The sequence below is a fragment of the Myotis nattereri genome (genome assembly GCF_964212035.1).
Source record: "Myotis nattereri genome assembly, chromosome: 7".
Taxonomy (NCBI): Eukaryota; Metazoa; Chordata; class Mammalia; order Chiroptera; family Vespertilionidae; genus Myotis; species Myotis nattereri.
In genome coordinates, this window is record NC_138082.1 from 78827061 (window position 1) to 78846209 (window position 19149).

Below are 19149 nucleotides of genomic sequence, written 5' to 3' on the forward strand. Positions count from 1 at the left end.
CTCTCCCTGCTCTCCGGGAACTTAGTTTTGGGGGACCTTTAAGTCGGTGCTGTTGCTTCAGAAGGCCCACAGGAAGGAAGCCAGGAGTGGTGCAGGGAAAGCTGCTGCCTGTCCAGAGGTATCTGTCTCTGGGGTGTGCTCAAGCCAGGGAATGAGAAACTGCTCTGGATATTTCAGGCAGAGAGGGCTTCACTGCATGAATTTGTTATGAAGCTGTTGGAAGGGCCAGTGAGCTGAAGGCATGAGGTGGCGGTCCTTCCCCTTCCCCGGGGAGGAAAGCTGCGGCTGGCTGCCTTTTCCTACGCTGCGTCCTTGGGGCACCTGGGAAGTCACTGGAGCCTCTAGTGCACTGCTATTGAGGCTGGGCATCTGGAGCTGGAAGCAGAATGGCGTCTTCCTTCCTGTTGCCTTCTGATCTCACTGCCTTCTGTCGGCAGAATCCAACGTGCCCGGCTGACTAAGAAATCTTGATAATGTAGTTTGCACCTCTTGACTTGCAGTACGGAGACGAATGAATATAGCACAGCCAGGTGGGGTGCGTGGTAGTGGTGGTGAAATCAAACAGTGAAATAGTCAGAGGAGAGGGATAGGGCCTGGGAGTAGCCAGTGACCCCAGAGTTTTCTCGCAGCAGTTTAGAATCAGAAATCTGATTATTAGTGCACTGAGATGTAACCAGGCTTTGACATCTGATCAAAACTAACTCTTATGGACTGAACTGGACCCCTAAAAATTCATATGTGGAAGCGCTGACCCCAAATACAACTATATTTGGCAATAGGATAGTTTTTTATTGATTTGAGAATCATCAATGTGAGAGAGAAATATTGATCGGTTGCCTCCCCAGCTGGGGATCCAATCCACAAGCTTCTGGTGTACGGGATAACACTCCTATCAACTGAACCACTTGGCCAGGGCTGGTGATAGAGCCTTTCTGGAGGGAATTAAGGTTAAGTAACATCTTCAGAGCAGGGGCCTTATTCAGTAGGACTATTGTCTTTATAAGAAAAGGAAGATACACCAGAAGCATGTGTGCAAAGGAAAAGGCCATGTGAGGACACAGAGCAGGCAAATGCAAACTAAGGAGAGAGCCTCATCAGAAACTAGCCCTGCAGGCACCTTGAGCTTGAAAATCAGGCCTCCAGAACTGTGAGAAAATAAATGTCTGTTGTTTAAGCCACCTAGTCTGCGGTATTGTGTTATGGCAGTACAAGCTGATTAATATACTAAGCAAATCCCTAACTCATGAATATAGAGTCAGATGCCAAATTGCAAATTGTACTGAAAACATAATTTTACAAAAGATGGCCTATGTACATTTGCTGGTCAGCACATTTCTCTGTAAGTTAACCTACATAGGAATCAACTACATAAAATTAGAAGGTTGCTTGACAGTAGTCTCTGAGCAAGAGCGTTTATTGCATGATACAGATGACCAGTGTAATACCAAAATGTGGTTGGGATGTGACCTACTCACTTGCCTTCTAGACCCATAGCCCTTGCTGGTGATATGTTAATGTGGGTACTCTTCTTCCCTGATGGTACTGCAGGTGGAGTGTGTCAGCCTTCCTGGCTTTTTCTTCTTGGATCCCTCCCCTTTTCATGTTGACATAACCTGGTTGCCACTTTTTTGGGGGTGGGGTGTTGCTTTGATCCTTTTGTATAACTTTGGATAGTTTCCATGATTGTTTTATGGTTTAACACATATATTTTCAAGGTCTTTGGATGGAGGTAGGACATGCACTTAGGCTGAAGTTTGGCCAGGACACACGGCTGTAGTGATACTGCCTGTTGCCCTGGGCTGTGTCCTTCTGATTGGTCAATACCTGTGCTGTGTCAGTTGATAAATGTTTTGAATGTCAATCTCTGACTCTGTAATTGGAAACATAAAGTATGAAAATAAATTGACCAGGCTAAGCTCTTCAATCAACTATCCACCTGGTAGACTAGGCTAATAGAGAACTGTCAAAAGGATTCCTGTTTCCCAAAATGACAGCCTCATTAGCCTATTATGGAGCATAAAATCCAGTCATTGGAGTGTCTCCTTAATGAGTTTCATTTCATTTACCAAAAAAGATAACCAATGTTTAATACTTAAAGCTCACCTACTATGTGTCAGGCACTTCTCTTTAAATGGACCATCTCAATCATCATATCAACCTCACTATGAAGGTCCTACTATTGATTCCATTTGATAGCTAAATCAACTGAAGCTTAAATAGGTTAAATAATTTGTTTAATGTTATCAGCTAGTAAAGAGTAAAGTAGAGAATCAAACCCTAAGATTGAAACATTGTGTTTAGAACAAGCAAGTTTCCTTGGCCTGCAGTTGTTGCTTACATCTCAGCACTTTGCTCACACGTTATCTTCCTAGCTCGCTTTGCTCCCTATTCTGGACACACAAAATTTTCCCAGATCCTTCCCAGCAATAAGACTGACCTCTCCACCAGGCATGCTTTTACATGGCTGGCTCCCACCTCTACCATTCTATTTAAAATATTCTCCCCTTCCACATGCTTGAACTGTTACACCACCTACTGGGGGTTATTTCCTTCAGAGCAGGTACCTACCACCATTTGGAGTTGTTTGTTTGCTTCTTTGTTTTCTATATCCTCCTATTAGAATGTCAGGAACCTAGTCTGTCTTAGACATGGCTGTGTCATCAACATCTAAGTACTGAGTCCTCCGTGGTAGTCAAGAAATATGTGCTAAATGTCAAAGGATTATCTATTGTGACTCATCAAACCCCATGGCTCTTTGGATTAAGACTTAGGAGACATGCTTTGATGCAGGGGGAAGTCTCAGTGTCTGATTAGTCTGTCTAGTTGGATTCATTATTACAGAGAGCATTCTGAGCTACCAGTACAGCCAGTCACTGAGATGAGGAAGGGACTGCAAAATGGGTGGGACAGCTGAAAATGGGAGATGTAAGTCTTCGAACAAATTTCAGATGACTAGTAGTTTTGTCTATAGTAGTAGTGTAGACCTAACTTAGTTCTGAAAAATGCTTCAGAGAGTTTGTTTTTAACTATTAGGCTCTACTGAAAAGCAACTATTAAGAACTTACTATATTGAAAGAATTGTCCTAGGTGATGATGGTGATTAATAAGGAAAGCCACCAAGGACTTGTATGAAACTTGGGAGAGAGAGAAATCATTGCCAAATGGAGTGACTAGGAAGGTATTGTGAAGGACATGGGAGCTGAGCCAGGCGTTGGAGCAAGGGGAGGAATAGACCAGATGGAGGTGAAAAGTATGATCAAAAGCGTGGTCTCAGGAATGTGCCTAGTGTGGTTGGGATTGCAAAGACTAGTTGGCAGGAAGTAGACCTTGAACATGATGTTGAAAAATTTGGATTTTATCCTGAATTCAGAATGAACTCCTAGGAGTTTCTGAGTGGACCAGTAATTAATTAAAATTAGTGTTTCTGAAAAATGAGAGAATGACTCAGATGGAGACGGGAGCCTATGGAAAAGGGGCCCATCAGTTTCCTGCAATTGACTATAATTTGGGCAGACTCTGTCTGGGGCACAGCTGTCTCCACTCTCTTCCTAGTGGAGGAAACCAAGAGAAGGAGGCCACGTTCTGTGTGTGGTCTGTGAAGTAGAATTCCTTGCGTCCTCTTCAGAGTTGGAGCAGTTGAGAGCGTTGTGAAAAATATTTATTTTCAATTTTATGAAAAGATTTTGGTATAGCATTTAATGAAGTTCAGCTCTTCGATATCAGCAGGACAATGGACTTGTGTGGATTAGGAGCATTTTGTGTGAATTAAGAGCATTTCTGTATCTCAAAGTGCCTTCCGAATCACCAAAGACATTAAATTATGTCAACTAGTATTTAAGGTTAACCAGTTTTTAATGTAATCCATGTATAATTATAACTGAGATATGGGTAAGTTGTAAGTCATTGCCTTTAAACTATTTTTTACATACATCATTTGATTGCTGTTGATTGCAGTTGAGAAACATGGATTTTAGAGGCTCAATGACTTGTTGAAAGTCACTTCACTGTTGGGGATGAAAGCTTGGGTTCAAACCCATTTCTCTTACTTCAAGCCTTTCCATCTTGGTGAAAACTGGGAGCTAGTGCTTAACATATATGACACATTCTTACTAACTAGAATACTTAATGATTCCAGAACAAGCAATGTCAGTGGAGTGCGGGGATTAACTGTATCTCATGTGGTAGAATGCAGTGGGTGTTCAAATAAATACTCATTGATAATAATGATGTCATCTACCATGCTTTCTGAATCAACTTGTCCCAAAGGACATGTATCTTATAATGTTCCTCAAATATGTTTAAATTAAATATTTTTAATATTGACAATAATGTTCATATGTCAGTTTTCCATCATTGGGTTTTGGGCTCAATAACTCTTAGTTATGGAGTGTGGTTTTGCCAGTTTGATCTCATGGAATTTGCAGACAGCATCTACGTGCGCAGAAACAGAATGGTGCTGGCTGATAGAGAGAGGGCGGGTGTGGAGCAAGTGTGGCATGAAATGGACTGTTTGCTTTTATCCACAGTCTGCTGATTCGACCTGCAAACCCATTCCCCAACACCATGAGCAAAACCTATAAAAACACAGGGGCCTCCATAAAGATGACTCTGACATTTGCAACCGGAGAGATCTTTGACGTTGAGAGAGCCCAGTTCTATACTTATTATTTGGGTCTGGATATTTTTGGCTCCAGTACTTGTTCCTGGTTAGAAAGTTAAAAACAAGGGTTTAAACACTGTTCACTTGGATAGTGAAAAACATGTTCACTTTTTGCAGTGACCCTGGAAACAGAGGGGGAATTCTTATAAATCACAAAGGAAAATAAATAACTTCACCCATGGAGGGAAAGAGACAGCTTGAGAAAAGGGACTTTGGAAAAAGGCTGTCTCTGGACAGCAGTCTTGTGGTAAGTACTAAATATTCATTTACCACTCTATATGTTTTGGCTGAAAATGCATTATTCTTTGACTGTTATTTCCTGAACCCTGTGCTTTTGAAACCTCTATTTCAGTTACCCCATTAGCAATATCCCCTGGGATTTTGTTTCATTTATTTTTTACGGAGTCAAAAGCCTGTAAATTATTGGAATGTTTGTATAGTGTCTTAATAGGCAAATGTCATAATCTGTCAACATTATATATAATTACATTAATTCCAGCCGAAGTAGACTTTAACCTATACAAAAACACTACTGTACAGCTGATGCCAAATGCTGAGCCTATATATAGTTGTTCCATTACCCATTTATCTTAACTTTGGGGATAAGTTGAACAAGAATTCGACAGAGCTCCAATATTGAAGAGCGAAGAAACTCTGAGAACTTCTTAGGTATGTAAATGAGTTTAATTGTCCACAAACTTTCTTCTAAATGTTTTAATGCTGATGAGCATCATTCCTAACCATATGGTTGTGTTTGCTTTTGGGTATGAGAACCTGGTTAGTTCAAGGAAATAGACTAAGTCCCTGGTTTCTGAAGGTTGGCCACTCTTTAGTCTTTGAGCTAAAATGTGTGGGTCACCTCTTCTACTCTATAATGCATATGAACTGGGCAAGAAATCACAGCTAGCAAGTCACTCCTTCCCCTTTTGCTCATGTACTGAGGTAGGAGCTAGCTTGGTTCCTTCATTTGCTTGTTGTATAGGAATGTGCTTTATGGATTGTATACTCCCAGCAACTGGGCCGGACTTGGGATCAGAGTATGTGTCCCATAAAATACTGGTTGAATTGATTTATCAGTTGCACTTCTCCAACTCTGCTGCTGTAGATCTTACTCTGTCATTGTACAAATTAGCTGTTTACCCCGTAACTGCTGAGGTTTCATATCACAAACTGTTCACAGACGTGAGTGTCTGGGATTGAAGAACTTTTGGGTCTACTTCTTCTTTCGTTTTTTGATGCAACTTCTGTATCCCTGAGGGCTGCAAACAGAAATAGCAGCAGACCTTCAGAGGCTATAAAAACTTTAATAGTATTTTAAGTTCAATTCCCAATGGCTATGTCCTCTCCTCATCTCTAATGTCTTCTATCTCTAGGTAGAATATAGTGAAAATTGTGTTTGTGTGTGTGTGTGTGTGTGTGTGTTTATATCTATTCCTTTTGCAACTTATGGGGGATTAGGATAAAAAGATCATTTCTCAGCCTCTCCTTTGACAAAGAAAACACTTCTTTCATATCAAGCTGCCGTTGGGGTCTGTCTTCTGCCCAGGCAGGGACAGAGATGCTCATATAGTGTGATATGAGCAGTGCAGAAAAGATTCTCTTAACACCAAACTATCATCCTTGTTGATTAGTCCCTAAAGCCCAAATTCTTCCATAGATCCCAGAGAATATGCAAGGACCCTATCAAAGCAAGCATGCTAAGATATTGTCTTCCAGTAACTCACAGTAGCACTTACTAATAAAGATCTGGGATCATTCCCAGGTGTCATTAGATGAGCAGAGCTTTATTGAGGGAATTGGTAAACAAGAGGGGACAGAATATAGAGAACTGGAATGCAGGGTGGGGTTGGGGCAAGTAGGGAAGGGGAAGTGGATTAGCAGGAAGGATTGGGTCCCTGAACATCAGAGAAAGAGGAAATAGTCTAAATGAAATCCTTGGCCACATTTATATTTTGCTCGGTGATAGGTTGGACTGTGAGCATAAATCAGAGCCTGTCACATTACCAGTGCTAGCGGGAAGCCCCAAACTAAGCTTGTGTTCCCGTTGGCATATGGCGCTACCCCAAGTCTTGTGGGGACTATGAATCTGTGCTTTGACTTACAGCATAAAAGAACACTGTGAAAATGAGAACTTGTTGCCTGGACCACCTAAGAAACTTAATCCTGTTCAATCTCCCTAAATGATGTTTGCGAGAGTTTTTACACTAGTGAAATACCTTTCTTATTTCCTAGAGGCAGATGAAGTGTTACATCTGCACATGTGTATGGGAAAATCCTGAAAAAGGATGTGGTCATCTGTGACTACATGGGCCAGTGTGTGGGGTGCTTGCATGCTATTCAGTGTTATACTATTAGGCTGGGAGACTGTAATTTTCCCCTCTGTTTTAGTGTTGCGTTGCTTCCTCATATAAGATACTGCTGCTGGAACAATGACAGCAAGAATACTCTATTTGACTTGGTTCTTTGAGCATGAGACCCACTGAAAGTCCTTTGGATGAAGTTTATTGTGACTGTCAGGAAGAGGTAGGAGGGAGGGGTTGAGATCAAAACCGACTGGTCTGTAGCCCTGACCGGTGTTGCTCACTGGTTTGAACATTGACCCACACATGGAAGGGTTAGGGTTTGATTCCCAGTCAAGGGCAAGTGCCTGGGTTATAGCTTTGGTTCCTGGTCCCTGGCTCTGGAGCATGCCGGAAGCAACCGATTGATGTATCTCTCTCACATCTATATATTTTTCCCTCTCTCTCCCTTCCACTCTCTCTAGAAATCAATGGGGAAAATATCCTCAGGTGAGGATTATTTAAAAAATAAATAAATAAGACAAAAAAACTAACTGGGCTATAAAGGACTTGAATCTAAGACATGGCCCTCCTTTGGATCCATGCTGAAATCATACAAATAACTAGGCAAGGAACACACAGGGATGATTCCAGGGAAGGGTGGCTGTGAAATACAAGAGAAAAAAGAGGAGGGAAACACATCATATAATTCCCAAGGCATGTTTATTTTATGTTATTTTTATAATTTTTATTTTTAGAGAGAGATGATGACAGAGAGGGAGGGAGGGAAAGAGAGAGAGAAAGAAACATCAACGTGAGAGAGACTAAATTGGGAATGGTTTATCTAGTCCCCTCACTTTGCAGAAGGAGTAGTTAATACCCAGCAAGTTCAATGCTTTTCCGGGAGGTCCTACAACTAGGATACAACCAGGAGTAGAATGGCGGTTTCCTGCCTGTTTCTTCGGGTCTTTATTTCTCACTATGTGTATGATACCCCGGTAAGAGGAGAGGTCCTTTTGGAAAACTGACCAGAGGAAAGGAAACATTAAATCCTTCAGCCTTGAAACCCCGCCGCATATCATGGTGACCTGTGTATTTGAGAGTGAGAAGGCCCAGAGGTAATTTCCAGTTTCCACTTTTGCAGGAAAAAATTCCTCATAATGGACTGTGAGAGTAAGGTGCTATTAACTTCATTACACTCTTTATTTTACATCTTTATTTTCAATCAAATCATGAAATGTGGAGTAGAAATTATAGCTCCCTTGCAGCAAGGTACCATTTTTAGGCTGGCGGAACCACAGAGTATAGAGACTCATGCTCGGATTCTGAAACAAACCTTCAGTGGGGGAAGTGAGTTTGTGGTTCTTAGTCACAATTTTGCTTTCAGAGCATGATGCAGGGGAGGGTGTGAGTGTGTGTGTGTGTGTGTGTGTGTGTGTGTGTGTGTATGCTGGTAATGCTGAACTGTTCTTTGATGTTGATGATTTTTTACTTGATAAATCATCCCTTTTAAGAAGAAAGTGACAGGTAAGTGAAACTGAAATGAGAAATATGTTTCAATGTGGGGGGTAAAGACCCAAGAGCAAGACAAGTGGCTGCAAGTGCGCCTGCCCAGTGGGAGTGTGCGAGCAGCTGCACATCCCCGCGAGTAGTCTTCTTTCTGAAAACAACAAAATCGCCCCAGAAACTGAGGCCTCTCCTTGACCCAAAGCTGTTCAGCTCACCCCAGGATGATTTTTGATCAGAAAAAGTCAGCATTTCACACTGCGCTCTTTTATTCGCGGAATCACTCCCAGGCTTCCTATGCGGCTATTTGACACGCGTCGCTGTGATAACATAACTGCTGAGAAGGCTGGGGAGTGCGTTATCTTTTTTACCAGCTCACGTTTCAGTGGCAAACATTCTCTTTTAATTTGGGGGAAAATGACTTTGCTTTTGAGCACAGGGAGGAGTAGCAGTTTCTCTTATGGATGATGAATTCTTTCCTGGTGTCCCGTTCCTTTCTCCCCCACTGAATGGAAAACAAAACGTTGGCCATGCGCGATCCGATCCGCAGCTGTGACCACAGGGCCGGTTGATGGGCTTCCAGAAGCAGGAAAGGCCCCAATTAGGCCCCTCAGTTCATCCTTCATCCTCTTGACAGTTTACACGCAAATCATTAGAGTAATTAGGCCTTCCACAGCACGCATTAATTAGACCAATCAGCACGCGTCTTTGAGAGTCTGCTTTATATTGAGGTGCTTTCGTAGCTGTGGGATGTGCTGGGTAGTTGCCACTCTCTCCTCCAGATGCACCCCACCCCCTGTTCCTGGCTGTGCACCCCTGGAGGAGGTAGCACAGGGATCTTGTCAAAAGGATCTCTGTGTTTGTGGCATCTGGTTGGGCTTGGCCAGTGGAAGGACCTAGCAGGATATCAGTGGTTGGGGGTGAAAGAGGCCAAGGTCACTGTTTTCCTGCTCTCTGCCTGCCTGGTCGTGGCCACAGTGACTGGATTCCTGGCCTGTGGTCACAGCGTTTGTTGGGCGACTCTCTGGCACAGCCCTGGCTGCAGCCATCACCAGCCCCCTCTGTATTCCGGCCCTTCTCGGACTAATGACTCCGGGTGCTGCCAGTCCGTCTCATGTTGGTTTGCTTTGTCTGCCCGCACTTTATTGGACAATTTCCTTTACTGATTCTCCACAATTAGATGCATTGAGTGGCCATCTCATTCCTGCAGGGTTCCCCTGACTGATAACAGGAAATACTCCCCAGGGTGTGGAAGCTGACCCAATAAGCAGGGAAAGTAGCATAATGTGGAGGAGGCAAACAGTGTGCTGCTGACCGGGCTAGGAGCCGGGATCACGGTGGGAGGCAGCGAGGAGGCTCCGTGGAGGAGCTGTCCTCAGAGCTGTGCTTTGGAGCAATGGAGAGAATTTGCTAGGTGAGGTTTGGGATAGAAGAGAAGATGCAACCCAAGGATATTGTCCTATATCCCTGGTGACAACTCATTTTATTGCCGAATTATTTTTTCCCAGGGAAATGTCTTCCTTATACAGTGGGGCCTTGACTTAAGAGTGTCCAGACTAACGAGTTTTTTGAGATACCAGCTGTCTCTCGGCTGATTTTTTGCATTGAGTTGATAGAGTAATTTGAGTTAACGAGCTCGGTCTCAGAACGAATTAAACTCGTAAGTCAAGGCCCCACTGTATCAAGTTTTGATGGTTAGTATAGGTCAACATGACTGAGCCAAGAGATGCCCAGGTAGCTGTCAGAATGTTCTGTCTGGGGGTGTCTGGGAGGTGCTTCCATTGGAGAGTAGCAAAGACCAGGGGTCCTTAAACTTTTTAAACAGGGGGCCAGTTCACTGTCCCTCAGACCGTTGGAGGGCCGGACTATAGTTTAAAAAAAAAAAACTGTGAACAAATTCCTATGTACACTGCACATATCTTATTTTGAAGTAAAAAAACAAAACGGCAACAAATACAATATTTGTATTTGCATGTGGCCCGCGGGCCGTAGTTTGAGGACCCCTGGCATAGACTGAGTAAAGGTGGCCCTCCCCTATGTGGGTGGGCGCCATCTCGTCTGTGAGGGCCTGCATAGAACAAACAGGCAGAGGAGGGGCAAGTTTGCTCTCTGCACAAGCTCTCACATCTTCTGCCCTCAGACATTGGTTCTCCTGGTGCTTGGGCCTTTGGACTTGGACTGGGACTTATACCTGGTTCTTAGGCCTTGGTGTTTGGACCAGAAATATACCACCAGCTTTCCTGGGCCTGCAGCTCACAGGCAGATTAGGGGACTTCTCAGACTTTCTAATCACTCGAGTCAGTATCAAAGCAGGGGTCAGCAAAGTCTGTAACAGGCCAGACAATAAATGTTCTAGGCTCTGAAGGTCAAATGAGCAGACACAGCTACTCAACTCTGTTCTTGTAGAGGAGATCAGCCACAGACAGTGCATGAATAAGTGGGTGTGACTTATGTTCCAATAAAACTTTATTTACCAAGGCGGGCAGCATGCTGGATTCTACGAGATCCGCCCACAGGCGGGAAATGGGAAACTCTATAGTGCACTTTTCCTGAGTGCTGACTCTGAGTCATGGCTTGTGTCCACCCTCAGGACATGCAATCTGCCCAGGCAGGCAAAGGAACAGGTTTGGGCTGTGACACAAAGATGTATGGACCCAAGTCCGAAGAGGTTGAGCAAAGGGAAATAGTTTAGAAAGCTTGAAACTTGAAGCTTTTTCTAAACACAAAATAGGGGCACAGTGAGTGTTGCTTGGTGCAGCCAGTAGATTATGAAAATGAAGGGGAAAAAATCTAACTTTTTGTAGTGCTTCAGGCATGCTGTAGCCTTTACTCTCTGGTGCTGCCTTTAGACAGCCCTCACCATGGGGATGCTTGATGGAGCACAGGCCACAGCTTGCTAGGTAAGGTGTCTCGCTATCAAATCCCAGCTGCCCTTGACCTTTCTAGTGCTTTGCCCATTTCTCCTTTGTTAGGTTACAAGAGGTTCCTTTTATCTCAGGGGGAAATAGTATCATTATAATTAATCTGGTAATTAAATAACAGCGGAGGAACAAAGTGGGGACCAAATAGATGCACGCACAGTAAAGTCTGGGTGACATAGAAAAGATACTTACCTGTCAGTCACACCTGGGAGCAGGTCATAGGCCAGAATAGATGTGGCCACTGCAAGAGCATGAAATCTGAGCTATACAAGCTCCTGAGCAAAGGAGTTCCCTCTCTGCCTCTTGGTTTTCTTGTTGCAGGGGGTGTGCTCTCACACGCCTGCATTTGCCCACATGGCTCACAGCCATGTCGACCCCACACACAATGGAGTGATGGACTGTGACTAGTCTGATGCCACAGGACTCCACCGGGGAACGGAAACTCTGGACACTGGCTTTGCTTTTAGCTCTGCTGAATCCCCAGCTGCACCTTTTCCAGGAATGGCTTAAGGGAAATTGGATTTTGCAACCCAAGGATGTAAATCCATGCAAATAAAGCTTTCTACCACATCTCATCGTCCTGTGGGGGCCTCTGAAAATTCTGTCTTTAAAATATATATTTTTGTTGATTTTTTGAGAAAGAAAGAGAGAAAGAAAAAGAGAGAGAAACATTGATTGGCTGCTTCCTACATGCACCCTGACCACGATCAAGACTGAAAATCAGGCTTATGCCCTGAGCAGGAATCAAACCAGCAACTCTTTGGTGCATGGGACAATGCCCAACCAACTGAGTCACACTGGCCAGGGTCCCCCGGAAATTTTTATTTCAGCAGCACCCCAAGAACCCCACTCCCACTAGCAATGGAGAAGTTCCACCTGCGCAATTCTCTGATGAGACTACTACGTAAAGTCTGGTGTACTCAGTGCCCTGGACTCTTGGACAAAGGCTAAGCTGCCCTGTGCAAAACCTGGCCTTTGTCCTCTGGTGTCAGGTTTGAGATTTCCCAAGGAAGCATCAAGGGGAGGAGGGTCAGGAATGAGAGGGAGCTGCTTATCCCACACCGCATCACTGCCCCTAGCAGGGCTGCTAGCCCCTCCGAACGGAGACCCTGCACTGGAGCCAGGGGTTGGGAGGTGTGGTGGTGTTTGAGGATCCAGCCAAGGCCCCTTTGAATAAAAGCAGCAAGTGCAGAGCAGACCCACTTCAGCCTGGGCTAGCGACCTTCCCAGAGTGACCTGCCGAATCTTTCCTGTTCTCCCTTTAAAGTGGAAGTGGCAGAGTTAGAAAAGTGTCCGATTCCTAAGTGCATGTTTACCCAGTGAATCTGCCCACCAGCCTAGCTGAGCCCATCAATGCAGGTCAGGAAGATGCTGGAGAAATGTCCCATCCAGCTGCCCTCCGGCGGCACAGGTTCCTGGGGACTATGGATGGCGTTGAGGGACAGGTGGGCTGACAGAAGGCAGGGAAGGCTTGGCCAGGTGGGCACAGCCCACAGTACCTGGTTGCTAAGGGTCGTAATGGGGCTCTGGACAAGCAGGGAGAGGTCAGAACCCAACGAGAACACTGCTGGGAGATGTGAGCGGCCCTGCTACCGAGGCCAGAGACTGATGGGGGGCAGGCCAGAGGAGCAGAAGCAGAGCACGTCCAAGCTGTGAGCATGCAGGAAGTCAGCAGTGGGGCTGACAGTCTAACACTGAAGCCACTTTAGCAGACAGCTCAGCATGTTCAGGCGGAGAATCCGGCATTGAGGTTCGCCAGGAAGGCTTCCTTCCCTGAGTAGTAATAGCTGAAATTTATTGAGGTTTGCCCTGTGCCAGGCACTCTGCGCCGTGCTTTAGATGGAAATTGCCACTTAATACTTACGACAACCCTGTAAGGTGGAACTCTGTTCCTATTTTACAAATGAGAAATCTGAGGCTTAACAAGTTAATTAACTTCCTCAAGGCTATAGGACTAGTGAGTGATGGAGCTGGGATTTCAAGGCGGGTCTGGCTTCATACCACGCTGCCCATGCGCAGCTAGCAGCATGGAGGCAGAAACCTTCCCATTCCAGTAACGGGAGCCCCTCGCACGGTGCTTCCCAGGCTCGGAGAGCCCCAGCCTCAACAGGGCCGGATCAGCACAGCGGCTGTGCCCTGCTTCCCTATGAGAGAGGCCAGGCCTGATTTCCCAGAATAATTTCAAAGGAGGTGGGAGAGGAAGGCTTTACAAAGAAGAATGATTAGACATGTTGGAACTTGGCCTGATTGCTGGTCCTGTGCTTTTTCTGATTAACCAGGTCTTGAAACCAACTTCTATAGAGACTCAAGTTTATAATAGTAGCAGATACATAATGTATAATGTCTGTAATTATATATTTTTACCCACATGAGGACTGATTGCACAAGGCGGGATTGTTGACTAGGGTGGGAGTAGAGTAGGGAGGAACTGGCACATCCAGGGTATGGCTAGATGTCCCCCAGCATGTACTTTGGCTCATCGCTTGAGTGATGGTCTTAACAGATGGCCGTGCATTTTCTTGGCCGGGCCACTGGCGACGGAAGTGGGTATGGAGCCAGCATCATTTCCCTGGAGAAGATTCTCTCCAAATTGCCGTTTGCTCACCACTTGCAACTGGTGCTCCCTCCCCTGATGTCGCCCGAAGGAATGTCTGCCTGCATTGTGGTGATGGCGTTCCCTGATGACGCTCCTCTCCCCTTCCTTCTTCCTTCCTCATCATTGAAAATAAGCCAGCCTGCCATCATAACCGTAGCTCCCTGAGTTCTGATTACAATGCCCTTTCCTGTTCTGGGCTTTGTCACTGCACTTCACACTGTCGTACCTGTCTAGAGCGATTTCTCAATCAAGGCACTCTTGACATTCTGGATCCTCTATTTATTTATTCCTTCCTTCCTTCCTTCCTTCCTTTCTTTCTTTCTTTCTTTCTTTCTTTCTTTCTTTCTTCTTTCTTTCTTTCTTCTCCTTTTTTTTTTTTGTAAGGGAACTGTCCTGTGCATTGTGGGATGTTTAGCAGCATCCAGGCCTTTACCTGCTGGATGCCATTATCACCCTCGCCTAGTTGTGACAACCAAAAACCTGTCTCCAGACACTGCCAGATGTCCCTTGGGAGGCAATGTCAGTCCCGACTGAACTGTATGCTCCCAGAGGACATGAGCCATGTCAGACTCACATTTGTGTCCCTAAAGTCTGACACATAAACACCTCAGTGAAATGAATAGATGAGGAGTGAACTTAGCAGTGAGTTCACGAGCTGAGTACGTACTAGCAGGTGGCGCGGGATATGGAGTGAGGGGGAACTCCCTGAAGAAGGCACCAGTGGCTTGTTGGGAAGGTTGGAGGGGGTAGATGACACCCTGCTCTTCGGCTTCATCCAAGGATGATTCTAGTGTGTGTGTAAAGACTTTTACATCGGAGATTATTACCATGATATCTGGATCCTCTTGAGTCCCAAGGTGTTTGATGCATCTATGGAAAACTCCAGAGGTTTTGACATCTCTGAAATATATTGTATTAGATTTTTTTTTTTGTATATGTGTATTTTTCTGGGGATCGAGTCCATAGGTAGAAGAAGATTCTCAGAGGTATCTGTGACCCACCAATGGTCAGGTAGCTTTACCTGCCATTAGTCTAGCAAGCCCGGCCCATAGCACCTGCACACAGACGGCTTCCCTTGCCCAGGTCTCAGCAGCACCTGCTCATCTGCACTCACGTGGCTGCAGTGAGTGCTGTCCCTGGCCTCAGGTGCAGCTCTGTGCACATGTGAGGTCTCAGAAATAAAAAAATAGGAACTGGAAACATTTTGCAAGCCTTTTGCAAATGCTGTTAATTGATTGAGAATGAAATGATGCTGCTTCTATAGCTGAAGTAAGTATAAGTGAGCAGGGGTATTTGCTTGGCATGTTCTGTGTTTTCTTAGGGCTCAGAGGTCTGCTTGGCATTCTCCTGGTGTCTCACCACCTTACAACAATGGGGCTCATCAGATCATCCAAGTTTCCATGGCAACTGAGTTTCTTGCATCCTCCTCTGGCACTAAGATCCTCCCGTGGCAGCCTTTCTAGTGCTTTGTCCATAACAAAAGGTAGAGCTTTCATTGATTCCTTGAAAGCTGCTCCAGAATCCAGTTGGCACCTGGGTGTTCTCACGGATGGGTGCCTGCTCTTCTTTCTGGAGTTCCTAACTGATCAGCTCAGGAACTGGGTACCTATGAGGTTCAAAGCCCCATGAAGGGCCAGAACTGAAAACCTAAGTGAGTGCTGAGAAATGCGAAGCATGATTTCCGCTTTCCAAAGCTTTTAAAAAATGTGGTGACATGTTCGCAAATCATGGTGCTATAACACCAGCAGGTACAGTGGTGCAAAGAAGAATGATGGGATTTATAAAAAGGCGGTTGCTCTCTGGCTGTATGGATCAGGGAGGGCTTCCCCAAGGAGGAGAGCTTTCAGATCTCCCTCTAGGAAATTGGTCCAGATTTAATCTATGGTGTCCCTGAGTTTTCCCTGAAGCAGAACTTTATTGAGTAAACCACGGTGTCTTAAAAGAACAGTGTATGACTCCAAGGTGCTGGGCTTATACTTGAGGAATTGCTGAGACCCTAAGCAGGCTCCATTGTAATCCTGAATTATCATCTTAACTTTCCTCTTGTCCCCTCTAGCCATCCCTCCCCACCTTCTGTTAATGTTCTTACCGTACCTCCTGGTGCATGGCAGCTTGCATCTCACAGCTAAATCATGTTGATCTCCTTTCTTCTCCTTCATTCATCAGTGTGTGTTAGACCAGTGGTATATATATTAGCTGTATTTCAGCAGCCTGTCTCACACTAATTTACCAGCCGCTACTGTAGTTCATCATTATCAATTAATATTTATTAAGCATCCACAGGGCTTCTGGCTGTGAATTAGGCAGTATTTTCGTTACTTTTTGTTGAATTGCCATCTTCTGTTGCCTGGGCTCAGCTGAGCCAGTATTTAGGATCTTTCTGCCAGTTTTCTATTCATGTGACAGCCCTCACATTCATCCCAGCATCAATTAATATTTCATGAGTACATCCAGGGGCCATTGCATTAAAACGCTTCACTTAACCCCAGATGCACTGCCTCCGTTCTGTCCCTTTCATGTTCTAATTCTGCAGATCTCCTAACACGAAATCCCATTTGTCAGGGCTGCTCTCTACAAGACCAAACCATGGTTCCTCCTGGCCCTTCACACGCCAGGCAGTTCCAGACGTTTCCTGCTCATGAAGCTCAGTTCCCTAATGAGCTTGATGGATCACAATTTCCATTTCCAAAGATGCCACTGAGATCCGCCTGCCTCCTGCCTTTCAGCACCTTTCTGCTTCTTAGTTGTAAGACTTTGCCTTCGGCTTGGTATGTTTCTTAATGCAGAGTAATTGGTTGCCTACTCTTATGCACATAGATGTGTGGAGGAAATGAAATCATTTGGTCTGATAAATTCTGGGACCCATCTGTCAGAGCCAGCAGATAAGTAGGCTCAGGACCTGTTGCCCTTTTTTTGTGAGGGGGGCTGTTTTCTGGGGCCTGGCATCCCTCAAAACGGGGAGGCCATGAAGGCTGCCCATAATCCACCAGGGGTGGGCATGGACTGAGCATGACGTCCCTGAAGGCATCAACCCAATATGACGGACCTGGCTCGTGCTGTCCCTCCCTCCTCACTGAGCGCAGTCCCGCCAGGTGGCAGGGGGAGATCTCCTGGGCTAACTTTGGGTTCTGCTGGTAGGTCCCTGAGGCAGACCTTCTGGCCTAATTCCTACCTGGTGAGGTGTAGCAGGAGGAAGTGAAGGCAAGGGAGAGCCGAGTCTATTGTGGTTAACATGCCTTGTCCTCTTAGCAGCACATGCATAACCTCCCATAGTTTTGCCTACAAAGACTATGTCAGTGATATTGTTTCCCTACTTCCTGCATCAGTGGAGGCCTGGAAGGAAACAGGCACAGAGGCACTGTGTTGGCTTCCAATGTGTGCTCAAGCAAGGGATGGACAGGAGCTTCCTAAAGGGCCTCTGATAAAGGGAAGGCAGGGTGTAAGCAACTCAACAAGGTAACAGTGCAGCACCCTGAGGCTGAAACAGTGGGCCCATTGCCACTGCTGTGCGTGAAAGGGTGAGGAGACGGTGGCCACAGAACCATGTGGTGATAGGAGAGAGCCACTCGGCAGGAAATGTCACCTTAGGTGAAGGATGCAGTCAACCAGTGTTGCCCAGTGATGGGGAATAAGGCCATGAAAACTCATGCTGCACTCCCCTCCCACTCTCTGGGGCCCTGCTGCCACCTCCCATTTGCCAAACCCAACTGGAAGCCAGAGGGACAGGAGCCCACCTAGCATCCTGGGACCCAGAGCAGGATAGAGAAGGGTGGGGTGTGCATGTGTAGGGGCCCACAGACTGTGTCCAGCCCCTGAGCCTGTATAATATACACCCTACCCACGCTCTCTTCCCACATTTCTAGAACGAGAAGAAAACATGATCCTAAGTCAGACTAGTTTAGTATTTACATATTATTAGACATGGATTCCTATGTATTGCTTTGGTTTGACCAGAACAGTATTCTGTGCCACCTTCGCAGCACAAGTTCCCTGTGGCCAGTGACATGGTCTTCTCCCAGGGGTCCCGGTGAGAAAGCCCCGGGGAGGGCTGTGTGTGGTCAGTGGCCAGAGTGTCCAGGGTGCACAGATCCTTCATTGGATTCCAAATGTAAAGTTTGGACTTGAGCAGGCCATGAGGGTGAAGGGAAGGAAATAATGACCAAGAAGTTGGTGTGGACACTGTAGGACTCAATGCAAAGGAAAGACCCTGTTATTATGGCAGTGACGCAGCTTTACCTGCTAAACTATCAAAAATACAGCAATAGTGGCAGCCCTAGGAGAGGGCCTACTGTGTACCGAGAGCCTACTGTGTTCAGCACGCTCATGCGAAGGCTGCAGGGGAAGTGGGTTCCATGGATGTAGGAGAAAGAACGGGCTGGCTGATGAATCAGCCTGAACGGGGTTCCAGTCACAGCTGCCAGCGCTGCCTCGCCTGTGTGAGCCTGGCCAGGACACTGTACCCTCCCTGCCCGTCCTTGTCTCCGCTCCGTGAGGAGGCAATCCTGTCTCACTCAGAGGGCTGTGGGACAGGCATGAAAGGATTCCGTGAGAGTGCACCGTGTCTGCCTGGCCCGCAGTCTCGGCCTCCACGCCGAAAACCCGTGGAGCCGCTGATGTGGTGACCCAGATAGCAGCTTTGTCTGCAGATGGCAGGAGACATTCAGAAAAAATATTGTTGAATGATGGGTTTGCATAAATTCGTATACAATGTTTAAAAACTGAAAGGCACATCGTGATGTTATCAGCCAGAAAGTTCGCCAGGTGTTAACTCCGGGTTGTGTCTGACCAAACTTTTGGATTCCTTTCTTCTTCCAGTTGCTCAGTAGTTGCCTGTTAAAGAGCTGTGCTCCAGACGTTCTTATGTGGGGTGTTACACCCTTCTGGAACTGTTGGCCTCCTGCGCTCACTCTTGAAGCCCAGCCAATGTCTATTTATAACAGCCAGTTTTATTCCAAAGCTTCCAGAAGTGCCAGAGCCTTCCAAGCAAGTGCACAATGACGCCCTGTGCACAGGGCTTGCTGGGTCCCTGCCCCAGGCCTGTGCCCCGATAGAATCAGGCTGGAGACTGGGCTGCAGAGCCCTCCTTTGTTTTTCTTAGGCCTTGGATTGCTTTGAGCGGTGCCAGCTTTGGAGCAGCGGGAGATGAGATCTGGGGAAGGGGCCCGGGATCACTTCCCACGTGACTCC

At 46.0% G+C, this 19149-nt stretch overlaps 1 protein-coding gene across 1 annotated transcript in view; it reads left to right on the forward strand.

Annotated features, from left to right (window-relative positions):
* NCKAP5 (NCK associated protein 5) overlaps positions 1 to 19149 on the forward strand; it is an 870011-nt gene that overhangs the window by 44935 nt on the left and 805927 nt on the right. Inside the window, exon 3 of the mRNA XM_081095330.1 lies at positions 4778 to 4907. Within this exon, the coding sequence (XP_080951456.1) occupies positions 4839 to 4907 (69 nt within the window). The 5' untranslated portion in view covers positions 4778 to 4838. The remainder of the gene's footprint in view (positions 1 to 4777; positions 4908 to 19149) is intronic.